Raw genomic sequence first — 25253 nt, 5'->3', positions numbered from 1 at the left:
CTTCTAATAAATGTTTATTTGTCAAGAGGTCATCAGAAGCAATTAAAAATGGCTCGTTAGCGTGTGTCGGGGTCGGTTGGGCGGCCTGCACACATGTGGCTGTGTGCGTGTCGGGGAGGGTGGTGGTGGGGGGAGGGGGGCACTATCGGTCCGGGCTTTGAACGTCGCATACGCGTCAGTCTTTTCCCCCCCGGCAACTGATCATTATTACAATAATAAGCTAGTCTTGACGTAGATCTACGTAATGAATTGTGCGCTGGTCTATGGAATCAAAAGTTGCCGTGTATGCTCAGCTCTACACAACAACACAACTTTTTCTTGGTAAACAATCGATATGACACAGGCTTTCGTGTATTTGAACGAATTGGTCTTTTTTTTTTACACAGCTCATAGCAGGTGCCATGTGGTCTGCTAATCTTCGGTGTGGGGGAATTATTAACCTTTTTCAACAACAAAGAAAGTGGGAAACGTGGGGGGGGGGGGGGGGCGTATCAATGAGGCAGCGGGCATTGGATCGGCAGATATTAGGTGTGGGGGAAACTAAAAAATGGCGGAAAATTGGAAGCACTGAACGTTAGATCTATAGAACGAAGACACTTCCTTTTTTCCGGACTCGAGTCCGAATAACGACGGCCTTATTCATTACTTGCTCAGTGCCTGTATTTATCTAGATCTAGATCTATACAAAACCTCATGTTTGCTATTATAACGAACACTCGGATTCATCAAGATTTTAGGCTAGGCCCGGCGACCTCGTTGAATCCAAGTTCCACTGTACCTAAGTCTACTTAGTCTAAGTGTATTTGTATTTAAGACGAAACCAGGTGCCTTAATGACAGTGCATGTATTTTAAACCTCCTGTTTTCTCATGTTAATAGGACCAAAGATAAGTACGGCTAGACTAAATTAAATTACTATTATTGGCTAGGCGTATCATACGGAATTAGATTTCTAATTGTAAATGAAATTTTTAGTTTGCAAAGCCTAATAAACTATAAAGTATTCGTATTTCAGACAAAACCACAAAAGGTGCCTTTCTGACTTGCATAATGGCATTATTTAAACCTGAATAATTACTAGATATCTAGATCTAGATCTAGATCTAGATTCTAGATCTAGATCTAGATCTAATGAGACCTGTACTCTGTACTGTGTACTGAACAGGTTCGAGTCGATAGGGCCAAATCTAGACTAGGTAGGTCAAAGTCAAAGTCGGCTAGACTGACAGTCTAATTGGCGATTGTCAAGATTTCCGCGTTTAATTCTGATGTGCGTTTTTCATAGCCTCAGGTATGTTTCGCTTTGGTCCCTAACCCTAACCCTAACCCTGGTCAGGGTTAGGGTTAGGGTTAGGGTCAGGGTTAGTAGGGTCAGGGTCAGGGTTAGGGTTAGGGTTAGGGTTAGGGACCAAAGCGAAACATACCTGAGGCTATGAAAGACGCACATCGGAATTAAACGCGGAAATCTTGACAATCGCCGTCTAGATTCTAGATTCTAGATCTAAATATCTAGATCTAGATATATCTAGATCTAGATATAGATTCTATATCTAGATTCTAGTTCTCCTCAGCCTCAGGCTGGCCGTACTTTAAGAACGGTTAGCCACTTCGTAGTAATAATGCCAATAAATTGGGGAATTAATCAGATCTCTCGATATGAGTAGAAACAATTTGATTACGCCTTGAAATTAGGGTATATAAAAGACAAGTCAATAAAAACTACAAGTTTTAAAAAGTCAAGTCTGACTTACTCTCAGTTTGGCAGAAAGCGAAAGTACCGTACTGTGTACTGTGTTTTTTGACTTTGTTTTTGCGCGCTAATGCTGCCAGATATCCTATCCAAACGACAGTGGATATAGACCTGAGGCGAAAGACACCAGGCAATTATAAAAATATAAATTAAATCCTGTTTTATTCATATATGAGAATTTGAGAAGTTCTTTTCAATCAAGCAAATGGGAGCACATGTGGATTGTCTCTATCAAATATAGATGGAACAAGGATATTATTTCAACACTAGTTCATTGTCATTTCAAGAAAGCCTGTTTGTCAATTCGGCAAATACATTTTCTAAACTTTTTGAAACCGGAAATGACATCATATTAAACTTCATGCGGAAGTATACATACTTTCTTGCGGAAGTATCTGAAGCTGTACGCCGTACGCTGTACTGTGTGGACCAAGACCAAGAAAGAATGTTTGTGTACACTGCTGACTGCTGTGATACATCATAGAAAAAGATGTTGAGACGCCAGACTCTTCCTTTTCATATGTAGTCAGCTATCTTTCTAGTTGCTCAACATGGCGAAAAGTTCAAGATCTGCCTTTCGCTCTGCGGGTGGCATCGTCGAAATTAAGAGCAAGGTATTCTTCTCTTACTTTTACTTTCATCAACAATCACTGAAACTCCTCTAGTCTTTGTGTTACTGTTAGATTCTAGATCTAGAGTTCTAGGGGGCCTGTTACTTTTTGGGGGGGAGTGTATACAGACCCGGTAACCGGGAGCAAAGTCACGCGAAGTATACAATTCAATAGACCTGGTTATGGTAGGGGGACTCTAGTCTTGGGATTTCAGAAAGTTTCTCAGCGCCCACTTGGCTCAGGGCAGACCAAGGCGCCCAAGGTTCTTCAGATCTAGTCTATGGCTATGCCGCTATGGCCTCGGTTTAGATCTAGACAGACATAAATCATTGATCTTTTTTGAGACTAGCCTATATCTAGATTTAGATAGCAATGCCTATCGCCCGCTGCGCCTTGGGCCGGAAATCGGCCTCCGCTCGGAATCAGAAGTGACTCTCTTCTACGTCACGTTTAGTTACGGGAAAACTCCTGAACGAAAATAAATGATACTCGGCAACCAACCAGAGGAAAGGTTAAACTAACGACATGCCAGCGTATAATCCCGAACGATTACTAGAACCGGAGATATTATTGCCGCGTTTGTGCGAATTTCCTCTGCGGTTCGAAAACTAAGCGGAGCTGCGGGTTGATCGCTGACCACACAAGCGCCCCACATGTCTTCTTTATTGCTGTAAAATTTCAGATCTCTGCGTTAAGTCGATTTTCCGTACCAACTTAAAATTACCACCCATCCATTGATAAATCCCTAGATCTAGAAACTTGATCGCGCATTCCAAACGCGAGGTGCCGGCACGAAAGAGGCGCGTGATCGCTAGGCGGCATGTGATTGGCTGCCTATAACCAAATGGGTCACCGATGACTACATCGCGGGTTTTCCCGATAGCGCATTACTGAGTTTTAGAAGGGGTGATCGCGTCGCGGTAAAAACGATGTCACGCAATTCAACAAATTTCACGCAAATATCAGTCTTTAAGATCCAAAGTAATGAAGATATATAGAAAAAGTGATAGCAAAACTAGATTCGGCACTAAAAATCACATGGAGATGCCAAGTTTCATTCATATGCTCCAATTCATTACTGACTCAGTTTTTCCTCAACATACATCAAAACATGTCCCACATTTTGGCGATTTTTTCCTATATGAAGTATAATGAAGGTCCTCCAACATTTTGCAAACAAAAATCCCAATAACTTTTTTATTTATCAATGGATTTTTAAAATTTAAAAACCATAGTTCTTAGAATTTACTCTATTTTGATTTAAGCCCATTTTTAAGCAATTTGGATGAAAATTTGATTTTTCATTGTCATTGCTAATTTAGATCTAAAATCTAGATCCAGGTAGATTTAAATGAAGATTGCGGATGTCTTTTATCGATGAACAACCGTTTTTCCTCTGTTTCGAAGTTGGAGGAATCACACCATTTCATTTAAAGAAAAGAACAATGTCATAATTTCAATCAAGCAGTCACCCTCTCTATTTCTCTGCCTCTCTCTCTCTCTCTCTCTCTCTCTCTCTCTCTCTCTCTCTCTCTCTCTCTTTCTCTCTCTCTCCTCTGTGTATCGCTCGCCTTCTCTTTTAAATTTCTTTGTTTATCTCTGTCTTTCTTTCAGAAGAGCAAGGAAGTGGCTGTCCTCACCCGGGGTGAGAATATAAAAATGATAGAGACCTCTCACCCCGGGTGAGACACTTGCCACCTTTGGCTAATCTCACCCAGTGTGAAACAAGACCTGTTTTTCCTAGTTTCGGAATACTTTCTATTGGTGTAGATGATCAAATGGATAAAAACAAAGAAAAAATTACCTTATCGCACAAAAGTAAGCTAATTTGATCGTCTACAAAGATGCTATGGCTATTTCACTTTTCGAATCGAGCCGAACTACGCGGGTCGCCATTTTGTTTTGCCCGAAGTTCTCGCAAGATCTACTCCTCCCCGCTTCTCTCTCTCTGTCTCTTTCTGAATACTGTCTATCGGTGTGGACGATCAAATTGACCAAAATAAAGTTAAGAAATGATGTGAAAACACAAAAGTAAATTAATTTGGTCATCTATACAGATGCTACGGCTATTTAACTTTTCGAATCGAGCCGAACAACGCGGGTCGCCATTTTGTTTTGCCCGGAAGTTCTCGGGCTACTCCTCTCTCTCTCTTTCTCTCTCTCTCTCTCTCTCTCCACTGCCCACAGACAAAATTGTACGCTTTTAGGTTTAGGCTAACACTACTAACAGTAGTAATGGAACGTTTGTTCATGGCACAGAATTCTACGATTTTTCTGTTATCACAGTGTAGAATTCTGTGGTTCAGGGTGAACGCAAAATTGGTTGGCCTAGATCTAAATCTAGATCTAGGCTATAACGGTGTACGCACACCGGATGAGAATAGCCAAAAGACTCGCCTGCGCTATTCTCACCCGGGGTGAGAATGGAGGTGGCCCTTTCTTTCTCCCCAGCCATTTCCCACTCTATCTTTCTCTCATTCCCTCCTGCCAACTGGGGCATGTTATATACATTTTGCAAGCACTTCCCCCTGCTCTCTCTCTCTCTCTCTCTCTCTCTCTCTCTGTGTCTCTCTCTGTCTGTCTGTCTGTCTGTCTCTCTCTCTCTCTCTCTCTCTCTCTCTCTCTCTCTCTCTCTCTCTCTCTTTCACACACACACACACACACACACACACTACCGGGTCTGGGCACTGAAACTTTCAGAAATCACAAAAGAGTTCCCCTACCGGGTCTGTATACTTCGTGACTTTGTTCCCGGTTACCGGGTCTGTATACACTTCGGGGTTTTTTTTTACACAGATAATTTATCCGTTAGAAAGTAGAGGGTAAATTTATACTTTTACACCCACACACATATACACTGATACGAAGGCTAAACTGCCATAATTTTTGCTGCAGAACACACATGTGGCCACTGAAACCCTTGCAAATCAATTATTTTCTTGTAAATATCAATCCTAATTGCCAAAACATCAAATCATTGTGAAATTGTGTGTGTGTGTACAACTTTGAGAAGGTAAATTAATGGAATGAGAATTGCTGAGATTGTTTTACTAGTCTAGATCTAGTCTAATACAAATTAATACAACCCAGCCAGTTCTAGTCCACAGTTACTAGCAAGGGAAATCCAAGAATCTAGGGGGGGCACCCCGGAAGACGACAAAAATTGTTGCCGGAAATGCGTCATCTATATTTCGGGCCAATCACAGAGGTGTGCTAGGTGCTCGCTGTAGTTTCATGAAGTACTGAAAACTTTGGCAGGTGTATGTTTGGGTTTCTTTTTAGATATTTAAGGTTTGAACAATGCTCTGTTCGCTTTATAAACTACAAGCTAATTGTTTCCATTTTCCTTCCCCAATAATAATCGTTCTCAGCACACTAAAAAACTTTAAAATAAAGCCGAAAAATGGTCTGAAGTGGGTGTAGACCTTTTCTCTATAAATTTATCTGAGAAAATTTTGTTTCCACTTTGTTGTGAAGGGATTGAGCTTTTCAATTTTCAATTTGAATCGGGCTTGTAGTGACTGATAAGTAATGTTAAAAGTCTTAACATTAAAATATCCAAATCGCAACCCATTACGTAGGTAGACTCATCAATCGTCAAATATAGAGTCTGTAGATCTTATTTTGGAGTTTGAGTTTGTTATCTCTTACTTTACGTTACGGGATAAGGCAGGTTTAACAATTTTATGCGCACTGAGGTGGTGAGATGTTCCAATGCCTATATAAGTTTATGTTTTGTTGAAATAAACAATTTTTCAAACTGTGTTTGTGTTGTGTTTGCTTCGAATAAACTAGAAAACCATTAAAATTTGTTTTGTTTTTTTGTTGCGTTCATTTTTTATGACTGATCTTAGGACGTCTATCGTCACTTTTCAGGACACCATTTCCCATTTTCCAGGTCTTGTCAGATTGATCATCTGGGTAAGGCCAAAAACTCATATTTCCACAAAAATATTGTGTAGAATTTGGAAAATAGCCTTGAAAAGTTGTTACAACCACAAATCTCAAGCCTACATACTACATGTCCTTAGACCTAGGCTTGGGATCGATAATAGGACAATATTTTTATCACACCTGTCCATCTGAATTAGGATGCTCTTAAAATGCCATCTAAGCCTACCTTTCTACTTCACATGAAATCTGTGAAAAACTTGCATATTGTCATTAAACATACTTTTGGATCCTAGAGTCAGTCATTATGTCGCAGCATGGGTCCTGGAATTTTTGACAGGCAGACCACAATATATTAAGCTGAATTATAACACAAAATCTGACTCAATCCTTTGTAACACCTGCGGTCCTCAGGGGTGTGTTTTGTCACCAGTTTGTATAAAATATCAACGATCATAGAAATAAATATAAATGTAACACGCTTAATTTTAAGTTTGCAGATGATTCCGCTATTATTGGATTAATAAATCTTGATGAAAAAGAGTGTTTGAAAGAAATATGTATGTTTTTTAAATGGTGCAATTCAAATTTTCTAAAAGTGAATCTTTCAAAAACAAAGGAACATAACAAGGCTCAACAAAGTGGAAACATGGGTCTCAGTCGCCGTAAACATTTCCCATAAATTTACTTTGGTCCTGATAAAGTTGCCCGTCTACTTTGATGTCTCTGGTTTGTTTGATGATCTACCATGATATTTCTTTTCTAATGAGTTTATTTTTACCAACACTGGCTTGGGATTGTCATTGGCCATATTAAAAATGTTTTGATGGTTATAGTTTGTAATGGGGGGGGGGGGGGGGGGGCGCTTGTAAACTCCACCATCTTTGATCTAAATACCCTCAGTGCTGTTATTACCATGGTCAATAAGGCGAGATTTATTCTTTGAATAAGACTGGTCGATTGGATGGGGTTTAGGCTAGACAGGCTACTGAACCGGCTCCTTTTCTTCTTTGCAGCTAAAAGATAGTAGTAGTGAGAAGTGCAGGAGCAGTGGCTTTCTCATATGTCTTTTTTATTAAAACGTGTACTACGGAATTGTCGGTATGTACTCTGCAGTGTAAATCAAAGTTAAACTGAGTTTAATAAAAAAAAATTCACTGGCAACTGTATTTTTTTAAAGCTTACTTGCCCAATTTTTTTAACATGTTACTGTTTCATCATTGTTATTTTCAGTTTGAGGCAGAGTTCCGGAGGTTTTCCATTGACAAGAACAAGACTTCACAGTTCGATGAGTTCTATCTGCTCTTGGAAGAGTTGCATGGATTGATAGACACTCCCTTTGTGGTCACTTACACTGACCCTGTGCACATGGATCTGCTTCCTATCAACAACAACGAAAACTTTATAAAAGCGCTCACCACTGCAAGACCTGGGCTGAAAGTAATTCTGCAGAAAAAAGGTGAAACAAAAATGTGCATATTAAGTCTATGTAATCTGTGGTGGCACGATAGCTTTGGTTTACAATTTTAGCCACCTGATGATGAGGCATGTCCTTAATCAGAAAATTAGGTGCTAGAAAATGCCAGTTGTAGTGAGTGAAAGGGAAATTATAGAGAGATGTCCTGCACTTCGTAGGGTCATCTTGTGTTTCTGTCTCTCTTCTGATGTTGCAAGACTTTTGCTCAAATATCTTTCTCTTTCATCTTGTGACTGGTGTAGATTTCTGTTGGTTCTAATATTGATCTCTTTATTTATAATTTCTTGTGGCTCTTTTAGACATTTTGTACCCCAGCTGTACTCACTCTTAAAAGAGAATACACTTTAGCCTGGTAAATACCGAAATGTTAAGCGCTATTTTATGATTTTAGGAAGTCTTGATTGAAAGTTTTGGCATTCTGTAATTTGTTATATGATCAACACTTATCATTACAAATTATATTATTGTCTAAAGAATTTCACCTAGATTGGGTTTGTTACTTTGGGGTTTATTCGTAAACAAGAGATTGACCAGCATTCTATCATAGTAGAATGCAAAGCATAGATTTGTTTACATTATTTTCTTTCACTACCTTCTTTAGGCCATTACCAAAGGGGGGACATTTCTCGTTCAAGCACAGTAGAATTGTAAATGGGCTGATTCATCATGTCTCGCTCATAACTGTGCCTGATATACAACAGGGAACTGCTGCTTTTTCTTTCCTAATCCTTATTATCGTCATTTTCCTCTTTTTCTTTTGTATGTTTGTCACTCTCTTGTGACCCGCTATTTCCGGGGTGCCTTGATAGTTGAAGCAGACCTTGTACTGTTGAAGCTAGAGAGGTGAGCAGAGTAAGTCTGATTCCCTGTAAAGACTTCTCTGTTGACACCCGCCTCTTGGTGCTCATATGACCTTATGCAGTTGCGAGCGCCGCAAAACCCTCTACTATTTTACACACCTCTTCTTTTTCTTCTTCTTGTTCTTCTGTATAAATAGACATCCAAATCTATAGTGCGAAGGTTGCTGTTGGCCGCAGATCCTCCAGGCTCCGGTAGAGCTTTGGGTCTCCCTGCCAAGGGTTGCACCAATATTTCCTTCTAAAATGCCTCAGTTTGGTGACATGAACTCACAACATCACTGAATACAAAAAAAATTGGTCATGTCGGTTATTAAACACCTGAGTCTTTAAGTAGCTATATGACTTGCGCAACTTTTGTTGCTGGGTATATTTAAGGGATTTTTGCTCTTGAGACAAATTTGCTATCAGGGTCATTTTGGTATTTTCCTATTGTTGATGCAGCAAGGAATGATATGGAAGTTTTCATTTATTTTCATAGTTTCAGACAGCAAGACCAGTAATGTTGAATTTGTAAGATTTTTATCTGAGAATAGCATTCTAGCGATTAAACTTCACGAAAATTAAGTTTGAAATGGGTTTTTTGTCTTATAATGTGTTTTTATGTGTGATCTTTATTTTGATTTAAATTCATGCTAGACATTCGTTCATAATTAGATTTTATGTATATTATTTCTTGTTTTCTTTTCAGGTGAAAGTTATGGAGAACTGTATGGATATGGATTACAGCCTGTGAAACGGCGGAATCCAATTTCCAAGCTAATGAGTGGTGAACCTGCAGCAAGGCCTCGCATTAAAATCAGTGTAATGGAAGACTTCCGAAGAGTTTCTGCTATAATTGATGTGGACATTGTGCCTGAGACTCATCGCAGAGTGAAACTTATGAAGAATGGATCTGATAAACCTTTAGGGTTTTACATACGAGACGGCACAAGTGTACGGGTCACCCCACAGGGTCTAGAAAAGGTTTGTTCTTTGAAATGTTTTCTTTGTATTCAGCTTGTTTGTAGAACAAGGTGTACTTACTCTGGACAGGTCCATTGCTGATTCCTCCTCCTCAATGTTGAACTCACGATGGTTTCTGTGGTGGGTTGTCTTCTGACAGAGCACAGCTAAGCCTCAGCCTGTGCTACTCCCTTTTGCAGTGAAATGTGAAGAAAGGGGATAATGATTTACGACATTCTGTTATTTCTTTCAGAACAATTTTTTACCACTTTACGGCTGATTAATTTTCTGCCCATGTTTGAAAAGGCTTATCTGTTCAATTGTCGCTGTAAACTCCTGCTTGGGTAAGTTAAAAGAACGTTGTGGCCCTCCTGTAATTGCCTCTGTGGATAGCCCTAAATAAGGTTTGAGTAGAAAAAATTTTTTGCACTGGTGCATTGCCAAAATGTGAGACTCTTGAGACTCAGTGGTGCAAAAAATTTTTTCTTACCAATTTGACTCTCTTTTCTGTCAGTCACAGATTGACATTTAGTGCTCATATTCCTAGAGTATCAGAGCAAGGAGATGTACGATTTTGGAGATATGGGTCTATTGGTTTGGCAACCACTGTATTTCTTGTATGTAACAGTGATGACAAAAACAGATAAGCAGCAAGGCAAATTATGGACTTTAAATTCCATTTGTTTAGTAAACAAAGACTTTGTACACTATGAACTCCATTCATAATGGTAATATGAATGACAAGCTTTGTAACAATGACGCAGTGCACAGAACATGTCATCATTGTTATGTACAAGAAAGGATACACATTGGACATTATCATTGACAACACATCACAATAGTGAAAGGCTGTACAAATACAGTAATCAAAGCCTCAGTACCAGAAAAACACATGTGTAAAACAATTTTTAAACTAATATGAGGCAAAAGCACAAAATCAATTGAGCTGACCTGTACATAACAGTGATGACAAACATGACTTGTACATAACAATGATGACACAATGTACAGGAAAAGACAAAAGTCTTGCCTCCAGGGAGAAAAACACACTTTAAGAATTAAAAAAAACCAGGAGAGGTTTCTTTTGCTTTGAAACAGATATCAGGTCATATCAAAGACAGTGGACGATCACAATTATGTTGCTAATTATGACAAACAGTACTCGTACATAACAGTGATGACAAAACGTACTGGGAAAAGGTAAAATCATGCCTACAAAGAACAAATTTGCACCAAGAGATACACAGATCAATAAAGGCGTATTTTGCTTCTAAATGAATCTTGAATGTATGAAATATATGTTGAAAACTTATTGATATTAGCAATGATGACAAATATTACTTGTACATAACAATGATGACACAATGTATTGGAAAAAGGTATATCATACCAACAAAGAACAAATGTGTATTTTTGAGTTAGACAGATAAACAAGGACATGTTTGTTTATTTGTTTGAGTAAAGAGAGCACACATTACTTTAAAAATGTTTGCTCTTAGGACAATGTAATTTCTAGTACGTCAGTCAGTCTTGTACGGCTGCATGACGACACCCCAAACGTCATCACTGAGCACAAAAGCTAAATCTATAACCACAGAAATGATCCATCTCTCGAAGTTTGTTCACACATCACACTCTTGTTCCAGGAATCCAGTGTAAACACCGCAGTTTCACTAAAATATTCAACAGAGTAGCCTAAAAACACGCAAAACAGCCCAGTACGTCACATTCAACGCAAAATTCTTGTGCGTCACCGGACGCTGAAGGCAATGACTACTTTCGTTTTTCTGTTTCCCCCGTTGCTTCCGTTGTTCAGGGGAAGCGGGTAAGGGGAAGTCACTCAAGAAAACAATTATATCCGGGCACTGTTGATGACCCGTTCAAAACAAAAGTGGGCAAAATTCGGACTTCCGGCACGTCGCAAATTGACGACAATAACGGCGAATGTTAAACAGCCGACCGAAATCATAGATCTAGGAACCCGATGTTCCTTTTGCTCATCGCGGCTTTTGAAGTATTGAATAAACGACGATAGGCAAAAAGATTTAACCAGCTACGGTGATTCTACTGAAAAATAATGGTGTTTTCTAAAACACCTAGTCCGTGACGACACGACAGACGCACAAGTAATCCGAATTGTTCGTCTATTTGCAAACAAATAAACCGATTTCTTGGGCAAGTTAACCTTTCTCAATGACAAATAGCATAGGATCAAAGCACACGTAAAAAAAACCCACCCAAAAATACTAAATTTTGGACATTCTTGGAAGTTTGCATTGGTGTGCTCAAAATGACACTCCAGGAATCACTAAAAAACGAACATTTTTGGCACAAAATTTACAAACTCAAGATTATAAAGCTGACATGGGGTCTGAAACTGCTAATGCAGGTTCTACATCCTATATTTGACGTGTGTATACGTTTTGGAGGAATAAATACTAATGCATCACATTTTATGCACACTAATGTGAGATGTGTGTGTTTTTCCCCACGTTTTGGCAATGGCTCATATATATATGTATATTATATATATATATGTATATGTGTGTGTGTGCACTCTATAACAAGAATTTCATCTTGTTAGAGGACTATTATTTTCTGTCTGCTGAACATTGTGTGTGTCTTAGTTCAGTGGCCACCTCTTTTCAGTCTCACCAAAACAAATAAGAGACTAGTGAATGCTCTTAGCTAGAAAGCTACCCTATCTTGGATCTTTTATTATATTACTGTCTTAACAGTTTCACCTAGATTGGGTTTGTTACTTTGGGGTTTGTTCGTAAACAAGAGATTGACCAGCATTCTATCGTTTGTCATAATTGAATGCAAAGCATAGATTTGTTAATATTATTTTCACTCACTACCTTAAACACCTCTTCTTTTTCTTCTTCTTATTCATCTGTATAAATAGACATCCCTATCTATAGTGCAAAGGTTGCTGTTGGCCACAGATCCTCCAGGCTCCGGTAGAGCTTTGGGTCTCCCTGCCAAGGGTTGCACCCATATTTCCTTCTAAATGCCTCAAGCAGTGGGCGGGCTTGTAGTAAATGATTTTCTTCCTAATTGCTTTTCAGCATCACCGTTGATAACTTTTTGTAGTGCTTTTTTAGATTAATTACATTAAAATTTTATTAAATTTTTTGTAGCAGATAACAGTACAGAACTGAATTCAGTGCTCATAGTTGTATACTCATGGAACATTTTTTTTTAAAATCTCTTCGCTCTTCCTTTATTGCATGTACATTGGGGCTGAACAGAATGTTTAAATGTTCTTTGTTTATTCTTAAATCATGCTGAGCTAGAATTCCTTGTTCTCTACAGTTTGGATTTGTAGATGAGCTGTCATAGATATGTATTGTGGCAGAAGGAGACATTCATATAAACAAAAATTATGTTAGATAAGTTAATATATAATACATGTAATTGCAGTGTTTAAAGTTTTCATGAAATTGATGTTTTGCAGGTCCCTGCCATTTTTATTTCTCGCCTGGTACCTGGAGGCCTTGCAGAGAGTACAGGTTTGCTAGCTGTCAATGACGAAGTGCTTGAGGTCAATGGCATTGAAGTGGCAGGCAAGAAACTTGATCAGGTACCGATATCTCACTTTTACTGACCGTCTCTTTATACTCCGTTGTGATTTGTTGTTGATCTAATAGTATACTGGGTGGGTGGTTGACGGGTGCCCTGGTGTAGTTTGCTTCTTCTTTCCTATCAAATATCTATCGTCCTTGTCTCCCCTTCTTCTTTTTTTTTGTTTGTTACTCTCTTGTAACACCTCTAATCTTCTGGTGCTCATATGAACTTTTGCAGTTGCGAGCACTGTGAAACCTCTTCTAAAACTAAACATAGTATCCTGGTATTCCATCTAGCTATATGTGATGTTGTGTCTTGCGCTATGGGACTGTCACTGATATAAACAATCAGGAAGAGACAAGTACAGTTTCCCAGTCACTTGAATTGATATTGATGCCGTGAACTTCTTTTTCTCACTGGGAAAGCAAAAGGTATAAGAGGCAAAGGTAGACAACTACTAAAATTAAAATAACTTACGTGGAGAATTTGAACAGATGGGTAACAGGAAAAGACAAAGATAGTTTTCAGTTTGTTTGAGAGCATCCGAGCAGAGAAATGAGTGGCTAACCATGTTCGCAGATGTGTGTTTCAGATCTGGCATTTGAAGAAGTGTAGTGGCCATTTGCAGGGGTTTGGTTTGAACAACCGTTTGGCTGGTCAGTTTTGTCCATCAATATTATTTTTTTGACAGACAGCTATGGTCATGTCTGAATAACACATTTAAAACAGCCATACATGGAAAGGACTAAAGTAGTCCGGATAGATACCTGGAATACAGGCGGCAGTTTTCAGTATTTTTTCTTTGACCAATGCTACTTTTTTCCCGTTCGTGTATGGCTGATTTAAATATATTATTCAGACATGATCATTGCTATCTCTGATAAAAATGGTACTGATGGACAAAATTGATAAGTCAAACGGTTGTTCAACCAAAGTCAACTATTTTAGATTGTGACGAATGCCATTTTTTCCCCTGCAGCCTGCAGGGCTCCCCATTACGCGCAGATGTGCGTATATTACACATTAAACCTGCAGATTACCCCCTTTAAGTTTTGGTGATGCGTGGTGAGTGTCATTGTTAAAACATAGGTAGTGTATGTCAAGCAATCATCATTTTCCCCCTTCTCTGTCCCAAAGCTGAGTCAATGATTTTATATTGGCCCAACCACCACCAGCGTTCCACCCCAGTGAACACAACTGGGATATTACTTGTTTATTTCTTATTGTTACAATGAAACATTACAGTTAATTAAAAATCGTTAGCATTCAGTCAGTTATTGTCACTCTGTGTCTGTGCAAAAATTCTTACTATAAAATTAGGAAATAATTGACTTTTGAAGATTAGTTTGTCAGACATTAACCAACGACCCTGTAAGTTTCTAAAATAAGGATTTATATACCCCTTAAGATAGAAAAGTAAAGGGTGAAGGAACCTCTTACGTTGGCCTGAAAAGGGGAGCCCTGAGCCTGTATCTTTAGTTTCTTTTAGAATGGGCCAGAGTCAGTTAACTGTCTTCCACTGGAGGTTCTCCTGTAATCTAAGAATTGGAAATTCAAATTTGATGGATCTCAGTATGTTAACAGAATTGAAGAGATTTAACCAAACTGAGTAATCATCTTTTTCTAGTCTATGAATAACATTTTAAATTTCCTTCTGCTTACCTCTCAGAATATGTTTGAAAACTCATTACTTTGAGGTTTAATATACCATAGACTTGTTTGCCAATGGTATTTGCACCTTCGAGCAAACATCCATCTGCAAAACGGTCAGATGGGTCATTCAAACTGCTTGCAGAAGTGTATTTGCTAAGAATGTGAAGTATAGTTTCAGGGTATGCAGTAATTTTTCTTCACCTATACTTTCTTTAACTGTGCAGTTTTTTGTTTACCCCAGGTTACAGACATGATGGTGGCCAACAGTTCAAATCTAATCATCACAGTGAAGCCAGTGAACCAACACATGACCCTGGCACCTCAGAGGGGGGCTGTGGGTCGCCATAGCAACATGTCCTCCACCTCGCAAATTTCCCACCAATCTCAGGCTTCCAATATCTCTTACCATTCAGCAAAATCGTTTGACAATGAACCTGTGCCGGAAGTGGACGATGAGGATGAGATTCATGACCATCTGTCACCTACGGCCACCGAGCCCCCCACAAGTATTGGGGAATCATCCAGTAAAGACAATAAAAGTTCGGCGAGTGACCCAGGATTTGTGAAAAGTGAAAACAGTGAAAAGGGCGCATCCAGCAATAACAACAATGGAAGCAAAGCAAAAAGAGAAAAAGTGAAAAATTCTGAAGTTGAGAAAGAGAACGATGACCCTATTGTTACGCTGTAATTTGGGATTTTATGGTTGTGATCAGAGGCAGAGGGAATGTTCATTACTCTAAGCGAACAAGGTTGTTTCTGAGTTTCTTAAGTTCCTGAGCTGAGTCCAAGTCACACTGACCAGGTTGTGATTTTTTTTTCTTTTTCTTTTTCGAGGCAGTGAAATATATTTTATCAGTTTTTTAAATTTTAATATTGATATTTTAAGGTAAAGTTTCATTTTGAGTGGATCAAATACAATACTCATTCTTAGGAAAGTGATGTCACCGGTCGCGCGTTCCAAAGCAAAACAAATTGCATTTATTCTATATGTTTTCATAGGTTGAGAACATATTGCTCCTTTCATGTATCTCTCAATGTGAAAACTTTTCATGCTGTGTATCTGACTCTTTCAAAGGCTGTAAGGAAGTAAGTTGGTTTTTGTTTTGTTTATTAATGGTGGAGTTCTTTTTCTTGAAAGGACTGGTGTTTTCAAAACTTTCAAAGACCATGAGTTTTGATAACTTGTAATGATCAATTGAAGCTGAACCACGCACTAAGGATCACAGAAACATCTTTCTTATAGCTATTTGTGGCCTTGTTTCCAGTGGAGATGGGTCCTTGTTTGTTGAAGAATTGGGTGACTGTAAGAAGAGAGTAGCAATAATCTTTACTTAAAAGCTGTGTCTTCTGTCCTATCTTGTAATGCAATCACAACATGTAAAATGGATGCTTTTCTGGTGCAATTTTGTGCGAACAAATCCCCGCTGTTGTATATTTCTTCTTTTTTTTTTTTTTTTAATAGTCCAGTCTCGTCTGTCATGTGATCTTGAGACAAGGTGAATGCTTTTTTTATTCTTATATCATTAGACAAAAACCTAATCTATTATAGAATTCCTTTAAAGTGTCCACTGGTGGAAAAAAAATGAGTGAAGCTGTTTAGGGAAAGATAATCATAATTAATATAAGGTATAAAATTACTTGAAAACTGAATTTAGTGTGGCCTTTCACTTTTTTTTAATGCTTCAGAACTGTTATAGATAATGGTAGCTATGTTCTCAGCTATAATGAAGATAAAAGCTGTCACGTATTACATACACACACACACTGAATAGAATTTTGCCCTTGATACTTGTTGATTCATGTAAATTGATTTATACTGTCTTTGTGTACTCAAGTCTAAATTCATTAATTGTTACAAAAGGTAGCATGTTTTGGGGGTAAAAATGAATCTGTGTATCAACCTTCTATGCTGCATTTTGTGAGTTTGCTGTCTCTTATCTTTCTTTGTTAATTTTCTGTAGAGTGTACTTTTTTTTTACAATATGAAATTTAAATTGAGCTTTGTTTTCATTGTACACTGGTAGTGGGTAATTCTACACTAGTAGTTGGTATTGCAATTTATTGTAATGTAATTTGGCTTCTTTTTTTAGCAAATGTTTGTTGTATTTTGAGAAGTAAAGTCCCTGTCTCTGCTGATGTTGAAATGATAGTTATCTATTTTAACCGTTACAGCCCCAGTCATGTATATGTGAGGCATCGTGGTGGAATCAAGCTCTCGTCAAAATTATGAAATCGAAGAAACATTTATTTTGCCTGCAGTTTGGAAATTTTTATCGAATTTTTTAAATTTGGCTCAACACCTTTTATGTCCGTATAAAAGCATATTTTCATGTGGATTTTACTGAAAAACTTTGATTAATAGCACAAAATATGTAAATTTTCAGTTTTCAAGGACTCTTAATTTAAGCTATATAAGGTACACAATTTTGGCGGCCTTTTTCTTGATAATTTTACCTCTGAAATTATGCTACCCTCACCTCCCTCAATCGCAAATATTTCGACTTCTGTTCAAGTTAAGTGGATGTATTTTTCATAGAAAGCGAGGCAAATTAATAAGCTTTCAGATGTTACAAAAAACTCCACCTGCCCAAATATTGACGAGCGCCTGATTGCACCACGTCGCGATACATAATTCACTCATGAGTTTGTGTTTCCTGAGGCCTCTGTTACGTATACTTCCCGAATAGGGCTCTAGCCACCTCAAACCCTGTCGAGTAGTTTTACTATAATCTATCCATTTGCCTCTGAAAAATATTCAACATGTTGTCTTCTAAAACTTCAAACAAAAGCAGTAGTACAAAATTTATATAATGTCTGTAAAAGAATTGCAGACTCCTTCAGTATGGCTGGGCCTTAGGAAGAGAGGGCTAAAAAGCCTGGTGTTGTAAGGGGTTAGGATGTGTGGAATCGGGTTGAACTTTGGTCTTTTTCAGTAGAATTCTGGCAATGGTGCTGAAAGTGGTTGCTCTTTTGGTCGTAATGAGTTCTTGTTGAAAATTAGGGAAATACCTATAGATACAATTTTCTTGGTGAAATGAGATTAGTGGTATGCTTTGTTGCAAAAACTAGACCTAATTCTACAAAGAGAGAGAGAGAGACATGAATTTTCTTGGATATGCTTCTAATTTTTGTAAAGATGAACGATGGCTCAGTTCATTACATTCCGATCTTGGAGCTCACTAATTTACTTGTGTTAGTGATGAGATAGCTCGGATTGTAGAAAAGCCAAGGCGGGTCTGTAATTCTTCATTAACAATGTCAGACTTTGTTGGATGAGCGATTTACTGTATTGATTACAAAAATTATGAGAATTCAGTATTGCAAATGTATTTTGTTTCTCTTACCCTGATGCATTTATTTTAGGGACTTGTCAGCTAGTTTTTGTTATTTGAATGTAAGTGTAAAAAATGTAAGTAATCTATGTACTGAATTTAAAAGTTGTAACTGCACCAAACTACTTTGATCATTTCCTATCTCTACCAGGTGCTACTCGTCTCTCTCATCACTTTAACTTTGTCTCTAAAACGCCAACTTGCAAGCAAAAAGAATTGGAAGTGCTAATCACATATTAATTCTGTTGTTCTTAGAAGAAAAGCACATTGTACGAAATAGTAACCATGCGTGAACACATGTTACATTAAAACACTTTCTGTGTTGCATGCCCTGATTGTAGCAGAAAACATATCTGTTGTGGTCATGGTGCACCATGGGAAACTCCTTAGGGGGCTTGGGGTCTAGAAAAATGTACGTTGTTCTTGAGTGTATGTTCTATTCAGGTACGGACTGTGAATGTTTTCCTGTGACTTGTCTGGTTTCCGATGTAACGTGTACAGGGTTGTCTCCGTCCCACATTGGGGCCTTATTTTGCCACTGACGGTGTGTATAGTACATACTTCCAGTTGCAAATTGTTTCTTCTTTGGCAATGAGCTAAACTCATCAGGAAGGTTTTGTGTTGTGGAGGAAATCATTATGGCAGAAATATGTCTGATTGCCATAATCAGCTTTTTACTCCATAAGGGATTAAAGCAATGCTGTCAATTGTAAATGTCAATACCGGTACCTTGTACAAATTCCCCTTGCTTAAGTAAACCATGTGACTGAAAATTTGTTGTGAAAATTACTTTTGGAAGAGTTCGTCTGTTAAAGTAGGATGCATGACATTTATTCTGAAATTAGTATTTACAAGATCATAGACGTAGTGTCCAATATTATTAGAATTCCTCTTTATTCTCTTGGTTAGTTGGGTTACTCTCTACACTTGATAAATACCTTCACACAAATATACATCAACTACTCTATACTTCATAATAAGATGCCTGCAGTAGTCACTGCTATGAGCTATGCCTGTGTCTTTTACTTTATACTTTATAAACATTTGTTGTTCTGTCCTTTTCAATTCTTTTCTCCAAATTGGATTCAGGATCACTAGTCATGAGGTTTGAATGTTGTATTTGATGCAGGTCTTTCCCCCACCCCCCTAAAAGTCACACGTTTCTTGATAAACTTTGAAATCCGGAGAATGGAATTTTGAAATGGTGGGGGGGGGGGGGGGGGGGGGGGGATATATGTGACAAGGTGGAATCAGGTGTTCGTCAGTTTTGGGGCATTTACTGATTTAGGGGTTATTGATACAATCTTAGAATCTGTTCTTTTGCCTTACTTATAATGAAAAAATACCCATCTATCTTGAATATAAAAGAAGTGGAGATATTTGCAATTGAAGGAGGTGGGGTCACATGGTGTCAAAATTAAAATTAAAACAAGAAAATGGCTGGCAAAGTGTGGTGACTTCCACAGCTTGAGTGTCCTTGGAAATTGAAATTTACGTATTTTGTACCTTTAATCAACCTTTTTAATTTCTTTCTTTCATTTTTTGTTTGTTTTGGTATGTGTTTTACGGCACTGTCAACTGCAAGTAAGGTCATATATATGAAAGCAACGGACACGTTAACATTTTTAGTTGGCAGGAAATTTTTTATTCTGCCCGGGAGGCGGCCGAAGCCTACTCTTAATGTCTTATCGATTTTGGGACCACCAAGGGATAGATCTTAAATTGCGAATGTTACACAGGGGACCTGGAAGATTTTTCGCCCTTATTTGATAAGGCCAGGTGTTCAGTCTTACCCACCCTAAGATCAGGGGTGTAGCTGAAAGACTGCAGGAAGAAGGAGCCAAGGAGTAGTGGTTGAAAAGCTGCAGAAAGAGTCAGGAGCTCAGGGGGGGGCACAAAGTGGCGATGAAAGCAGACGACAGAACATAATTAGAGAGCAGGAAAGGAGGTGTAAGGGGAAAATTTTCCGTCGCTTTCAGATTTCAAACACGAGACCTATTGAATGAGAGGCTAACACCATAACCTTTAGACCACAAGAGCCCCCTCAACATTTTTCAGCAATATCCACTCCAAAATACGTTTTTTATGGACATAGAAGGTGTTGAGGCCCCCTAAAGAAATATGATAAAAATTGCCTAACATGTGAAAAAATGATGGTTTCTTCAATTTCATTATTTGACAGACGCCTGATTTCACCAAGAGACCTTGCATATCAAAGAGGTGGGATAGATTCTTACTGGATGCTTGTCAGTTTCCTTTTTTCCCTAGATTTATTCTTTTCTCTTTACTGACCATGTGTAGTTTGCGCCTCTCACTTTAGATATTGATTTCCTGCTTTTAGATCTAGTAGTTATTTTCTAAAAATACAGTGTCAGCAGGTTTTGGGTATGGTGGTATTTTAGTCCTGGGCTCAATTTGAGTTCCCTTAAATGACTTCACTGTGTTGATAGTTTTTGTTAGATTAAAAAGTTCCAGTATGGTCGGAAAAATATGAACAGGCAATAAGGATTTTGCCTACTATTCACACCGAAGACTTGAGTTGTATTCCTGAGTGAGAAAGCATTGCCCTTTTTTCTTCCTGCTGGGATGCCATATCCCACTCAGTCGAGATTGGCCTCTTAAATTATTTAAATTGTGTCAAGAGAGGTGTGAAACTTTTGGAAGAATTCGTCTGTAGAGGTGTAAAATCTTCCCAATAGTTGTATGAATTCCATTCTCTTCGAATTAATTATTCAGTTTGAGGGAGTGGATAGTTTTTCTGTGCTCTAGTTCTTTTTTTATTTATGCTGTTCTTGGCAGAGCATAGACATTGTTGTGCTGTCTAACCAACCATTGATTGCAACTCACCATACAGTTAACTGCTTTTTAAGAGATGGAAGTGGAAAAGTTTTACCTGCTACAGAATATATGTCGGTTGGGATCTAGGCTATTTTGTACTCTTGATATTTGTTCATTATGTTCCCTGAGGCCTGCTTTATGTCCATATGTTGAGAAGGTGGCGGGGCATCCATGGGTTTTTTTTTATTTTAACTATTTGGAAAGGCTACAATGAAACAAAAAAGCTCAATTAAGCGTTGTGACAATTCCTCTCTTTTTTTTTCTTTCCTTTTTTGTGGTGTGTGTTTTGCCAACATTCCTGAGTTGTTTGTTTTTTCCTGGTGTTTGGTTTATTTTTTGTACTACACTGCTGTGCTCAGTAACTCATCTCAGATGGTTCAGCAAATGTGGCTCTGAGAGCTTAAATATATGCAATCATGTGTCATATGTGAAGAGGTGCTGGTTAAATTTGTTATTCTTTCATTTGTGAAAAAAAGAATGTCAGTAGATAGAAGCTCATTTTCTGGACTCAGTTTGTCTATCAAGTGTTCCAAGGCACCATGCCACAAATGTTAATTCACCAACATCTGTGGTGTAACGGTTAGGCGCTTCGCTGTGGCATGCAGGAGACCAAGAGTTCGATTTTGGAGTATCTCAGGTCTTTCTGCTGGGATGTTGCATCCTTCTCAGCCAGCATTGACACTGATAGGCAAGAGTTGGAAGCCCTCCTCCTAAATGATCTAAATTATGTTGATAGAGGTGCAAAAAAAATGTTAGTTCAAGTCATCACCATGATGTGCTAGCAGTTTTTAAAAAAATAATAGAGCTTACATTAGATATACAGTCTGCTGTTTGGACTTTTATTGGGGGGGGGTGCTCACGAACTTCGTGTTTCATGTAAGTCACAGGCTTCTGTCCTCCGTATCATTCAAACAGGTTATCGCTTCTGGTTGATGTTCTTGTCGTGTTATTATTGCATGCTCTTCCCGCACCTTACAGTCAAAATCATGCTCATTTGTTGTCCTCATTCCGTTGATTGTGAGGGCAACTGCTCCTGTGCCTTGATGTCCCACCTGTCTCGAACTTTTTGTTTCTGTCAGTGTGTCTTTTTTCATCCCGACTGTCAGTAAGACTGGCGGTGCTGTTTTGCTTTTAGGACCTTTTTTTTTTTTAATGCTAGTGATCTATCTTACCGTTTTATTGTTTATGATAGTAATCTGTGTTTATCTGTATACATCTTCAAAATATTTTCAAGTTTGTATATGAAGAAAAATAAAAAACTTAAGGAAAACTAGAATCCTTAGCAAATGTCCAGCATCAAGCTGTTGAACCATATCATGTTTTGGCTCAAGTTTGTTATTTAAGGAAATATGTTTTGACAAAATAATAGTCACAACTCATTCCAGCTCAATGTTAAAGTAAATGTATGTTCAGGAAAATTGTACTGACGTTAACATATACATATTACTAAGATACTTGTAATCTGCAGCTAACTCATCTAGAAATAAATTTTGTTGTCACAATTTTCACTTGTAATTTTATGCTTACAAAGAACAACTTATTTTGTACGATGACATGAAATGTCAGATTATTTGGGGTTTATTTAGATTTACTGGCTTTGTTTAAAATGTTGTTTTCATTTTATCTTCCTAATTCTTTTTTACTCTGACCCTTGAGAACAAATTTCCTAAGGCTAAAGACAAAATGGGGCTCAGATTTTATGCAAATTTAGGTCAACTACCCAGAGGAATCCTTAACAGAAGTTTTGTTCCAAGTATGATAAACTTATTATTTATTATATGTTTTGTAATGGTCAGTATCAATTTATCAGACAATGGCTTTCCTTTCTTTTTCTTTGTCTCATAGAAGTAGTTCGGATTGTTCCTTTGCAGAATCAGTGTAGCTCTTACTGGGTCCATCTATGTAATGAATGTTGTGCTTTAGGAATGCTCACTGGTCTTCAAAAGTGTAGAGTGACAGTTTTTGCATTTTTGTAAATATATGATTAGAATGTATATGTTGGCCATGCAGCATTTTTCCGAGCAGGTGCCTCTTTATTCCTTGGCATGCGCTGATCTTGTTACTCCACTGAGCCCAAACAAAAATACTGATTCTTGCATTCCATTATGTTTCATATCACTTTCACTCCTGGTGTGTTGGCATACACTGATAACGTTTTGTCTCTCAGTGAGACGGTCGTGCCAGGCACGAGTTCAAAATGAATTGTAATTTATTACAGTGTCCAAGAAGCAAAGCATCGGTTAATATTTGATTAGAGCAATTTGCATGTATCTATCTATATATATATATGTATATATATATATTATATGGAATCAAATTTGATTCTTGATATGCATGCTTTGGCAGCTTTGCTGATACTGATATACAGGAAAATTCACATGCTCTTGTCTTAGTGAGAGCTTTTTACATAAAATGTTGAAAGTGGTGGGTTCTATATCTACTTATTACTACATATAATTACAGTTCCTTACATTTTGACCCGTGCAGCCAGAAGTGTGTTTTTATTAATGTGTATGGTCTGGGGTGTTGAAATATTTTACCATAAATACATGATATTCTAGTGAAAGACAACTGTTATACATGTGGTCATTTTTATTTTCACAAGAACCTTTTGCTTAACCGAGCCTGGACTTTCAAATTAACTAGTTTGCTGAATATAAATCCTCCACATAAAAAAAATGCGTATGATGTATTTTGATAGACAAATCATGCTTTCCATATGATTTTATTTGGCTTTTCTCTTCCTTTTCAAACAATGATTTTTCTTCTTGTTATAGAGATGTATAAAGCTGATTGTTGTTGGGGTTGTTTTTAAAACTCAAAATGCAATTGGTGATGCCATTTAAAAAAAATTGTATTTACTCTGAGGAGGAATTTTAAAGAAGCAATTTGAGCCCACTGAAATATTTTAGACAACACATGTATAAATGGTGTGTTTTCCTTAGCAGTTCACAAGGTTGTTAGGAATAGAAGCAAAGGCTTGTATATTAAAAGATTTCGTACCTACAGATCTTTGTTGTCTTTGACCAAAGCATTGCACCATAAGTCTACATTTCACCGCCTAAATTATTCATTAAAAATAGAACCAGTCACATTTGTTAAGCCTTTCCTGAAAAATATCATGTATATTTGAATGTAAAGTTCTATCTGGATTTTGTCAGTGATGTGTTCATACTGAAATCTATTTAGCTATTTAATTAGCGTAAGTAAGTTTTGTTTAAGGACATTGACTGAAACACATTGTAGGAGATTATCTTTAATCCATGGCATTATGCTTTGGTGGTTACTTCGAGAAAAAAGGCAGTGACATACCCAGAAAATAACAAGAAACATGATAATGAAGAACAAAAAATATAGTGAGAAAAGTTTGTGTTCTCAAGTAGAATTAATAGTGCACTTGTGAACTTTTCTTGCAGGGGGATTCTTGTTTTAGTACTGCTGTTTCTAGCAAATGTGCTCATTGTTACATTCTTATTCTCAAATTAGCTGTATTTAAAGGTTTTGAGAGTAAAACAAATTTGCAGTTTGATCAGACTTGTTAAACATGATGTGCCTATGGATGAGTTCCATTGCTTGATAGCTCGACAACTAGACAATTATGGATAACGAAAAGATTAAAAGTAATACATAAATAAAACCTGTCACCAAGGAAGCCAATTTCCAAACCAATCTGGTGAAATCTGATATAATGAATTTAACTTTTACAAATGTTGCAATTGTATACGATAACATACAAGTATCCTTGCAGGATTAAGTCTACCTTTGTCTTGCACTCCCTTTTTATAGCTGCATGTATTTTTTAAAGAAACAATTTTGTATGAACATTGATTAATATTATAAACAAATAGAATGTATATTATTGATAATAAAATATCACCCTTGTTATTCAAATTGATTTTTTGAGTTGTTGCATTTTATTTTTTGTGGTCATTGGGATTCTATGGGTGTGATGTTTGCCTGTCATGCCAATGATGCCTAAATTGTTTCTGATACATAGTGCAAATCCCCACTCGGCTCTGAGCTCTATGCACCTGACTCTATATTATTACCCCAACAGACCCCAGAATTAGAACATTCAGAAACATTCTCGGCTTCTCAGGAAGCCTACAACAGTGCAAGCAGCTCTTTAAGCGCTCAGACACTAACAAACTGACAAGAGCTTTGGCTCTCTATAGCCAGGCCCCCTTTCCTACCCAGGTGAGGTGAGGAAACTTAGTAAAGTGCATTTCCCAAGTTAAGGACACAGCGTCGGCCCTCTGACAGGATTCGTCCCTAGGAGTCTGAGAGCCTAACCACTAGGTCACCGACATCTCTCTTTCTCTCAATATGT

At 37.7% G+C, this 25253-nt stretch overlaps 2 protein-coding genes across 3 annotated transcripts in view; one reads left to right on the top strand and one right to left on the bottom strand.

Moving 5' to 3' along the window:
• Positions 1 to 1902, bottom strand: part of LOC101850325 — a 33428-nt gene extending 31526 nt beyond the window's left edge. The window contains exon 1 of one of the 2 annotated variants that reach the window (XM_013081301.2): positions 1751 to 1902. The gene's annotated coding sequence lies outside the window, so the exon portion shown is untranslated. The remainder of the gene's footprint in view (positions 1 to 1750) is intronic. The other variant, XM_035969187.1, reaches the window with a different exon arrangement.
• Positions 1903 to 2137: 235 nt separating this feature from the next.
• Positions 2138 to 16990, top strand: LOC101849919 (partitioning defective protein 6). The gene is made up of 5 exons (XM_005096261.3): positions 2138 to 2363; positions 7485 to 7710; positions 9277 to 9551; positions 12991 to 13116; positions 14995 to 16990. The coding sequence occupies exons 1-5, from the start codon at positions 2301 to 2303 to the stop codon at positions 15439 to 15441; spliced, it is 1137 nt and encodes a 378-aa protein (XP_005096318.1). The 5' UTR covers positions 2138 to 2300; the 3' UTR covers positions 15442 to 16990.
• The last annotated feature ends 8263 nt before the right edge of the window (positions 16991 to 25253 follow it).

This window comes from Aplysia californica, unplaced genomic scaffold (genome assembly GCF_000002075.1).
Source record: "Aplysia californica isolate F4 #8 unplaced genomic scaffold, AplCal3.0 scaffold00125, whole genome shotgun sequence".
Classification (NCBI taxonomy): Eukaryota; Metazoa; Mollusca; class Gastropoda; order Aplysiida; family Aplysiidae; genus Aplysia; species Aplysia californica.
The sequence above is the reverse complement of the archived record's forward strand: the minus strand, read 5'-3'. Positions and strand labels throughout refer to the sequence as shown.

Coding starts and splice junctions, on each gene's coding strand:
- LOC101849919 (XM_005096261.3), top strand. CDS start 2,301: ATGGCGAAAAGTTCAAGATCTGCCTTTCGCTCTGCGGGTGGCATCGTC. Junction 2,364..7,484: donor TCGTCGAAATTAAGAGCAAG/GTATTCTTCTCT, acceptor TGTTATTTTCAG/TTTGAGGCAGAGTTCCGGAG. Junction 9,552..12,990: donor CCCCACAGGGTCTAGAAAAG/GTTTGTTCTTTG, acceptor GATGTTTTGCAG/GTCCCTGCCATTTTTATTTC.